The following is a 9,974-nucleotide window of genomic DNA, read 5'->3' on the forward strand; positions in this document are numbered from 1 at the left end:
ATAATTACCTTTTAAAAGTGCTAAAATAAAACCAAAAAATAATAAATATATTTATTTCTATAACACAATTTTAAGTGTGTAATTATAATATTCGTGAATATTATTTTCTTGATATTTTTAGTTATTTGATAATTCTCTAATGATTCACTCCCCCTTTTAAAATATCATTTTCAAGTCCTTTTTTTCACCTTTTACTGATTTTTTTGCAGTTTGCAGGTCATGTTGCTTATTGCCTTTTCCAATGTTTCAAAGGGTTAAGAAGGTGTGGGAACCCCGACACTTTAATGTTTAACTCCCTCATCCTGCTTTGTGAAACACCCCTTATCCCAACAGCAAAATTCCAAAACTCTGCAGTTTTTTAATTTCCAGAAAGTTTGTCAAAAAAGCAACAAAAAAGAACAGTAGAAAAAAGTAATGCACTTTTTGGTTGTGAATGCTGTAAACAAGTCGTGCACAACTATTGTTGATCACATCTAAAGGCGGCGATAGATGCACTCGCTCAGCTGTCAGTCTGCACCACAGGGTCCAAGCATGAATGTGCGACGGGAAAACGTATATATACAGGAGTCCATTTATCTCCTCTGCAGCCGCGCGTCCTTCTTAGTAGGTGGCGTCCACTGCGTTGATGTTGCTGTCCAGCTGGTGTCTAAACGACAGGCGGGCCTTGGTGGAGAAATATATCTGGGAACCGCGACTCAGGCTTCCAGCTCCTTCGCTTTCGCTGCCCGAGGATGTCGTGGAGCACAGTCGGGGTTTCATCTCCTCAATGGGAACTGAGGAAGATAGAAACAGAAAGTCAGTTTTATCAGTCTGCCTGTTTATTGATTTTCTTTGTGTGTGGCTGCTGTTTACCTGCCGCAGGGGGGCATTGCCTGCTCTTGCAGCGCTCTTTACAGCGTCTGTAGAAAGGAAAACACTGCAGCATCTTCACACCCATCACTGAGATATCTGTAGAGTGGGGAGTGAGCAGATGTAAATTTAAGATAAACAGTAGAATAAATCAACAAAAAGGTAGACAAAAACTAAAATAATGATAGTTTTAATGCACAGGGTTCCCCTTGAGACTGAAAAAACAGAGGAAAAGCTGTCCTAAACTGCAAAATTCTGTCAAATATTGAGTCAAAAGTATGTTGGATTTAATTTTCCATCATGCTCACGTCTATAAGTTTCCATTTAAGCAGCCTTATCAAAGCATGTCTGAGTGCCTGCTGACAGCTCCTTGTCTCATCACCAGGTCACAGTTTAATGGAATTATGATCGTGCACTCAGCGAGGTGATATCCTCACCTAAGCTGACAGTATCACTGAACTGAACAGTGTCCCAGCAACCAGCCAATCAGTCAGTGTTTAGTGTGCCATCATCATCCTCCACGCCACCTAATCCTGGAAAAGCACGTCAATGGGCTACGGCAGGCAGAGGAGTTACTAAACCCTCTCCTGAGCCAAACAGGTTACATAGAGGTCATCTGATGTTTGCAGGTTATGACTAACAGGCAGAGAGGCGCATATCTCATCTATTGTGTTCATTTTAAGAATCTGAAAAGCTTTTCTGAACTTTGTTCACTCAGCTGACATTCTCCACTGAGGCGTTTTTGGGCCTAGATTCGCCCCGACCTATACGCCTGATCTTTCATCTAATGCTGCAGAATCTGATTCATTAAGCAACACGTCATTCAAATTCATAATTCCCTATAGGGCTGTCTCTCTACAGTGTCTGTGGCACCTCTGAATGATAAGATAAAGTCAGGGCCACACGCCAGCGCTGAGCTGTATTTACTTAAAGTGAGTGAAAAAAGGGTATTTTAGTCTAATCGGGTTAAGAAATAGGTCAGATGAAATGGAGCAGAGGGAGGCGATGGATCTTTACAGTTTCTATTGTAATTCAGGATAAAAGAAGAGTTGCGTAGCCTTAATGTTTCTGCTGCAAATTACCTGAACTTTTATGTAAAACATTTTGATCAAACATCAATAGCCACAGAAACAGCCGAGAGAGTTGAAAGACAACCAAAGAGATGCCAAATAAACCCACAGAGACACATTAATTACTATTAATTACATTAACAACTGCAAAAGAACTATAAAGAGATGCAAAATTACCACATAAAGACATAAAACAAACATAAAAAGATGCAAAACAAAACCAAAAGGATGCAAAACAATTAAGAAGAGATGCAAAATTAATAAGAGATGCAAAAGAACTATTAAGCTATGCAAAATTGCCACAAAGAGCTGGAAAACAACTACAAAGAGACGTAACACATCTACAAAGAATTGTAAAGCTTTTACAAAGAGATGCAAATGACCACAAAGTTATCCAAAACAACTACAAATAAACAGAAAATGTCCACAAAACAAGCAAAATGTGGGAAAAGCGATGCAAAACTACTACAAAAAGACACAAAACAATGGAGGGACACCAAATCAGCAACAAAGAGCTTCTAAATGACCACTATGAGATGCAAATCAGCTGCAATGAGACATTAAAACAACCACAAAAATATGCAAAATGGTCATAAAAGACTTAATTTAACCACAATGAGATTTAAAACAACTAGAAAGTAATGCCAAACAACCACAAAAAAGCAAAAATGACCAAAACGTGATGCAAAATGACTACAAAGAGACACAAAACAACTACAAGGACACCAGAAACAGTTACAAAGAGCCTCTAAGCGACCATAAATAGGTGCAAATCAAATGCAGAGACCATAAAACAACCACCAAAAGGTTCAAAACAATCACGAAAGACTCAAATTAACCACAATCAGATGCAAAACTACTACAAAATGCTTAAAACAAAATGACCACAAAGGCACATTAAAAAACTATTAAGATAGCCAAAACGCCTACAGAGGGCCTCTAAATGACCACAGAGACTTAAATTATCTAAAGATGCAAAACATCTAAAGAAATTATGCAAAACGACTAAAAAAAGATGCAAAACAGCTCTAAAAAGACAAAAAAAAAAAGGCTACAAAAAGACACATTGTCTAAAGCAAATCACTTCAGCCTGATGAGAAAAGCCACTCAGTGATAAAGCTCTAAGCCCCATTGTTCATTAATCACAGCTGGAAAGATTTTGACATTTGACAAACAGTAAACTGTGATTGCAACATACAGGAGAGCAGCTGACATCTTTTTTTTTTCACTGTTCGCTGCTCGACTCAGTGAGGCCGTGGAGACGTGACAGATCACACATACAGTCGCAGAGCTGCTGCGCAGTCGAGCCACAGGGGAGAAAAAACTAACTGAAAAACTGTCATTTCTCACACTGTCTTTTTTGGATAGTTTCACACAGAAAAAGCTCCTTTTTTCTCCTACATTTCTTAACCATCTAATGCACCTCCCTTCTCATTTTCCCACAGGTGTGTCTGTGAAATCCTATCCCATTTACAGACAGTGAATCCATTATGGTTAGGTCAATTTAGAGGTTCTGCCTGTGAAATGAGAGCTCACGGTATAGAGCACATTGTGAGGCAAAGAGAACAGGAGCAGCACTGACTTGACTGACCATGTTTTTCCCCACCCATGCTATAAATTCTTTTTGTATTAATAAATTGGCATGCATACACTGTTTTCTCATAGAAACAAGTGTGCAAAGCAGTTTTGCACACACATTGTTAAGGTCCTGGTCAGTGGTGAGGAATTTCGGGCCCAGATCATGATTGGCTGTGGGGGTCTGGCAGCAGCCCGGGAGCCTGGAGGAAAAAAACAACCTCAGATGGCAAACACGCTCAGAGCTCAGACATGCCACACTGACCACAGAGGAGGAGGAGAAAGGAAAAGTAGATAGTAAGCAGGATTGAAGATCTAGAGAAATAAACTGGTCTAAAGTTTTGCAGTGACCTGCTTTTCTCCTCATGTTCTTCTCTGAAAGCTGCAGCCTGCAGGCAGCTGATGTGAGCAGCGCCTGAATAATGCGGTTTTACTTGCTCAATCAGTGGTGGCTCACTGATGGAGCTGAAAATTGCGAAATCCCTCCAGAGAAGCATTAGTTAGTGACTTTCAGCTTGTGGTTTTCATAATTTGGACTGCATGTTTGAGCATGTGTATGTTTATAGGGAGATCTACATGAGACTTAAATGTGTTTTCCACAAAGTGACACAAAACTACAAAGAGCTGCAAACTGCTCATAAAGATACCTCAAACGACTACAAAGCGATGCAAAATGACCACAAGGATTCCAAAAACAACTACAACAAGATGCAAAATTACCACAAAGAGATGGACAACAAAGTGATGCAGTAACAACCACGAAGATACTCAGAACAACTACAAACAGATGCAAAACAACAATAAAGAAATGCAAAAAACATTACAGTGCAAAACTAAAAAGATGCAAAACTGTTACAAAAGATGCAAGAAAATAAGAAAAAAATGCAAAAAATGTACAAAACAATGGAGACGCAAAACAGCCTCAAAGAGGTGCAAAACGACCACAAAAAGATGTAAAATACAACCACAAAGAGATGCAAAGATGCATCAAAAAGAACGACCACAAAGAGACAGTAAATGACTACAAAGAAATGCAAAAAACCTACAGACTGCAAAAAGAGACACAAAAACACTATGTACACTTGCAAAACGACCACCAAGATATGCCAAACAGCCACAAAGAGATACAAAATGACCGAAAGAGATGCAAAAAGTAAATCTACAAAGAAATTTTACACAGAAATCTGTAGGAGACTTAAAATGTGTTTTCTTTTCTTGCAAACCACTCCACACTCAGTCCTTTATCTGCTTTGTAAACAACGTAAAAGCGATCAGCAGCACATATGCTTACAGTACCGCGATAACAATCTTCCCACAGCTCCACATTTCCACTGAGCTCCCTCTTTTTCCCCTCAGTCTCCGGGGTTTTGTAAAAAAAAAAGTGCAGTGTTGTGTCACTGCCTGCAGCACAAAGCTTCACACAGGCCTGCCAGGCTGGATGACGCACACACGACTCTGTGCACGTATACCTGCACAAGTGTGTCTGTGTGTCCATTAATAGCAGCATACAATCGGCTTTACTTCATATTCATCACAGCCAGTTGATTAATCAGCTTTTAATGTTTCTACAGAGCTCTCATTCAACAGACAGATCATTAATGGAAATAATGTCAGTGCATTACTCAAATACTGCTCAAATGCACTTTTAAGGAACTTGTGCTTCCATTTTATGCTGTTTTATACTTCTAGTTTACTACATTTGAGTGGCGAATATTGATATTTTAAATTTCCAATTAAACATCGGGGGAATTAGTGGTTAGGAACCTTCCTAGTTTGTACACAAATTATATAGGGTATTAAGAGGAAGGCCTTATTGACTGTTACACCGCCAAAAAGCATCCCAGCTACAGCTCGCTCTCTGTTGCTGCCAAACGCTCAAGAACAGACACAAAAAGAGAGACCAGAGATGTTACATTGTAGCAAACTCAAACATTTCGAGTGTCAGTGATATACGCTTTTGTTCCCCGACCCAAGGAAGCTCAGTGTGGAGTGTGAAGTTGTTTGGATGAGTGAGTAAGTTTGCCACCATCGTACACATGAATCAGATCCCGACACAGAGTCAGAAATGTCGTCCTCGGCACACAGAAAGTTGTCTTTTTTGATGTAGTTATTTATGTTAGTAACTTTATTGCAAAGGAAGGCTGAAATAAATAATACATTTAGGACGGAAACTCAACCCGACTATGGTTAACTTTTAGTTATGTTAAGGCAGAAAACCAGTTTGTTACGGTGAGGAAAAGATTGTGTTTTGGGTTAAAAATCCACTTTTGGGGGCACAATCCCGGCTGGAAATGCAATGCGTTCTCAGTAAAAAATAACCACTTTTTGAACCACTGTCCCAAAGAAAAAACAGGATGACTTCGACGTCGAAAAAAAAAAAAAATTTTCATGGCATTATCTCAATGAAAACACTACAATGTCTCTGAAACAAATATCTGTTTTTCATGGCACCATCCCACTAGAAACTTGATAAAAAAAATCAAGTTTTGTTGTTTGTTGGTCTGAAATAGTGGTATGCAGCTTGACAGCCATCTCACTTCCGCCTCCTGATGACAGCTCATATACTAGATCACTTTAGAAACACGGATAAAGATGCATGAAATGTACAAATAACGAATCTGTTCTTTGCAGAAATGCACATTGCAAAATTAACTCATGGCGACTGGGCTGCAAAAACAGTTTTTTAATATCTGCCCCCCCCAATATTTTTTTGGCACAGACCCTAACCAGTAGTGAGTACACTGCAGTAAACTAAATACTTCCTCCACCACTACTTTTGTCATGTTTAACAGGTTAATCGGGGAGACAGAGAGGAGATAAGTGATGCGTAGTGCTCCTGATGAAAGCTCAGATTAGCCTGTCTGGCGCAGCGTTTCATTCAACCTTCCACCCGCACGCGCACACAAAGCCTCCCGCTCCTGCACGCGCATCTGAAGTAGCGTTTGAGACTGGAAACTAAAGCTGTATTAATGAGTTAAAGAGGGGCTTGTTTGCATATTTAAAGCGTCAGAAGTGGAAAAACACATTATCTGGTCATTAAAACATGAAGCAAAGTCTAAAGATGATGCATTTATTATGGTTTAACCCTTTAAAAACCCGAATCGACATCAGTTTTGCTGCATTCAGATGCGTCTTACAAGCTCTTAAACCCGTTAAAACCTGGAAAAATTGGTTTAATTTCTTGGTATAACAAAAAACATTGTTAAAAAGGTAATGGCCAACTTGGTAAGAAATCTCCAACAAAGTTTTTAAAAAATAGTAAAAAGGTGACAAGAGAAAAATATTGGAAAAATATATATTAAAAACTATGAACAAAAGTAGAGAAACGTATATTTATGATTATTGTAATTTTATATGGAAAATGTATTTAGAGAAAATATGATTTATTTATAATTTATACTTCTTCTATACTTCTTTTTCCCTATTATTTTCAGGTACTTTGGGGGTTTGTTTGGTTTCTTTTTTTTAACCGTTATTTATTTATTTTTCTACTATTTTTTTGGTCAAGTCTTTTTAAGATACCCACTGCCTTCTCCTCATGGTTTTGGAAGAAATCAAACTAGTCTACCCAGGTTTCAAAGGGTTAACTTGCTCATAATTTCCGTTATTTGGCCCATATTAGTGTGTGGACAGTTAAAGAGAATAAAAGGTCGCGCATTCAAGCGTGCAGAATAAAGTTTGACAAGTTGTTTTTAGTTTATAATGGCTCATAAGGAGCTGTCAAGCATAGAAGAGTGCTTTCTTTATGACCAGGAACCCTCCCACTGACACACCTCCTGCTCCGTAAACCAAAACAGACACGCTTTTAATAAGAAACATAACTATATTTATGCAAAAGCAGCCTTATAAATACAGGTCATAATAAGTAAAATGGCATTTTAAATTACCTACCTGGTGAAAAAACTTGTAGACTTGAATATAGGCCGTGTATTCTTGATAATTCCCAGCTGCAACACTACTGTCACTTCATCCACGTTTTCTTTTCGCTTCCTTTATTCACATTTATGTCCTCTGCTCGGTTCTGCGCGTCCTTAACTGTGCGTCCTGTTGCGTCCTGGTTGGCAGCGCGGAAAGGTTTCTGTGGCGCGGAGCGACTGGACTTTAAATAGCAAATCCCCGGAGCACGGCGAGGGAGTGAGTGGACACGCCTGCTTTCTCTCACCCTCCCTCACTGTCTCTCCCTCTCTCTTTATTTGCTGCCTCTCACCATCCCACATTCAGACGCTTCCCCCCTGCATGCTTTGCTCTGTTTTGCCTCCACCTCATTCACATATTTGTTGATACAGATAACACAGAGTTTGATCAGAAATAGCTTCCAGCATATAAATAGCTGCCCCTCCTGCAAAAGTCATGAAAGATGAAGTATGAAAGATGAAGTCGTGTGTGTGCAGAGATAACAGGTTAAAATGAATCACTAAAATCATGAATCAAGGAACTTTAACCTACACTATGAGCATGATGTAATCATATTTTAACAATAGACTCAATTATCTTTGTCAGCTTTTTAAGTGTATTGATCACTGATGAAGTGTTTTTTTTTTTGCCTAATTCGTGTAGGGACTTTTTCACTCCTTCTTCCAAAGAGGTGAGAGGTCACTATCAGTCATAGCATCCTTTTGTATTTCCTAATGTTAACTATTTTTGTTTATTTATATGGTCTTTTCTTTTTTTCGTCTTGTTTTGTAAAGCACTTTGAGCGTTTTCCTCATAAAATGGTCCACACATCTTAAGAAAATGCACATATAATATGATATTTAACACTGTAGCGCCCCACAAATGGCATCTACATGTTGCTTACTCAACATAAAGTTAATGTACGCCTACTTATTGATGAGTTACATCGGTTATGTTCAAAAAAAGAAACTTGTTATGTGCTCAATGTAAAGTTACTTTATGTAACATGTTTATATATATTCAGCAGAAAGAAAATACTTCCTACATGAAACTATTCATAATGAGGTTTGTGGATGATGGTAAGTAATCAGGTCACGAGCTCTGGAAAGAGACATTGATGTTGAATTTTTCAAATGTATTTTTTTGGCGCCTTGAGCTCCACAAGCTGAGCGTCATCTAGTTCAATTATATTCGGTATCTCTATAGCTGTTATCTTCAACACCCAGCACCTAAAACAATCTAGATTGAAAAATAGCACAAAAGGTAAGAGAAAAAAATACGTACTTTTGACGTTTTGGTTAATTATCGTGACATTCAATTGTTTAACCACAAACAAAACTTCTCTGTGACCTTCACCACAATGTGTTATTACTGTCCCAAACTCAAAGGTTACATGTCGGTGTATATAATTGAGTTTTTGTGCTTGTTTGTGAAAAAATTTGACTTTAAAACAGCAGAGTTTGAGCATTGCAGGAAAGTGAGACCGACAGTAGCTGTGGAGGAAATCCCTACATATCCTGTTAGAATGAGAGGGTTTAAGTCTGAAGTGGATCAAACCTACCGAGAAGAATTAGCAAGCAGCAGTCGCAGAAGCCCCTCAAGACTCAATACAAGCCCGAAATACAAGCCAGTTTAATCTGAATAGATTTCTTGTCCATACAAATGTACCAACAGTACACAAAATCAATTCTTTAGAGTGGAAAAGCGCAATCTACCACTTGCTTTTTGGCCCCCATCCACCAAAATTCATAGAAATCTGTCCACTGTTTTAAGATATCAAGGACATAAACATAACCTTGTTCGTAGAGGTGAATTATGCTTTCCAGGAATAAAGGTGTGAACAGGCGTTGCTTTCTTGGCACTGGCACTGCAGCATGAATGAGTCAGACACGGTAGTTTTTATGTGATGTGTTTGACATGTAAACATTAGGTCTACCTCAGATTGTCGGCCCAGTGGCCAAAAGACAATGTTGACTTTGCACATTTCTGCAAACAATGTATATGTTACTTTTGTACATTTCATTCGTGTCATGCCGCTGTTTTTAAAGTAGTTCTGATTATATGTATTTGAGCTGACATCAGGTGGGATTTTTATTAAGCCTCAAATTGTGCAAATATAAAATACGTCTAATGGTTAAAAAAAAAACCTCCTATTTATCACAAAAAAGTTTTTATGCTTACACGAGGTGGTCTGCATTGGAAACACTTTTTTCTCTTTTATAGGTCACATAATGCTATGGCTATGAGCTTGTAGGTAGGAACTGGCCCCTCATGATGCAGCAGGTACAAGAGCTGTTGTTGTGTCACGTAACTCTTCAAAAGTTGAGCAAAACACCCGGAAGTTTTGAATCCACAATTCCTCTGTGAAATCGTGGACTATCACCTCCCAGGATTCCCTAATTCGTGTCCACTCCCACATATAAGGAAAAACATTGCTTATATTTTGTGCAAATTGAAAAAATCTGCTGATTTGGTTTAAAAGACTTGCAGACAGTTCATGTTTGTCGGCTTGAAATCAAATTGCCATGTTGTCAGGAGTCAAAAGTTGGAGAATAAATTATAATCTGACTGCAGACAGTTTTGAAC

At 38.6% G+C, this 9,974-nt stretch overlaps 1 protein-coding gene across 1 annotated transcript; it reads right to left on the reverse strand.

The window, feature by feature from the left end:
- Positions 1-184: 184 nt before the first annotated feature.
- Positions 185-7,606, reverse strand: LOC121962215 (uncharacterized protein C17orf114-like). Its single transcript, XM_042512436.1, has 3 exons — positions 7,386-7,606; positions 853-948; positions 185-773 (listed from the first exon to the last, which is right to left on the reverse strand). Exons 2-3 carry the CDS (start codon positions 935-937, stop codon positions 601-603), a joined length of 258 nt encoding a protein of 85 aa, XP_042368370.1. The 5' UTR covers positions 938-948; positions 7,386-7,606; the 3' UTR covers positions 185-600.
- Positions 7,607-9,974: the final 2,368 nt, after the last annotated feature.

This window comes from Plectropomus leopardus, chromosome 23 (genome assembly GCF_008729295.1).
Source record: "Plectropomus leopardus isolate mb chromosome 23, YSFRI_Pleo_2.0, whole genome shotgun sequence".
Taxonomy (NCBI): Eukaryota; Metazoa; Chordata; class Actinopteri; order Perciformes; family Serranidae; genus Plectropomus; species Plectropomus leopardus.

Bases quoted from the DNA above. Each gene is read 5' to 3' on its own strand.
- LOC121962215 (XM_042512436.1), bottom strand. From the start codon at position 937: ATGGGTGTGAAGATGCTGCAGTGTTTTCCTTTCTACAGACGCTGTAAA. The intron at 774-852 runs GTAAACAGCAGC...TATCTTCCTCAG, and splicing joins GCAATGCCCCCCTGCGGCAG to TTCCCATTGAGGAGATGAAA.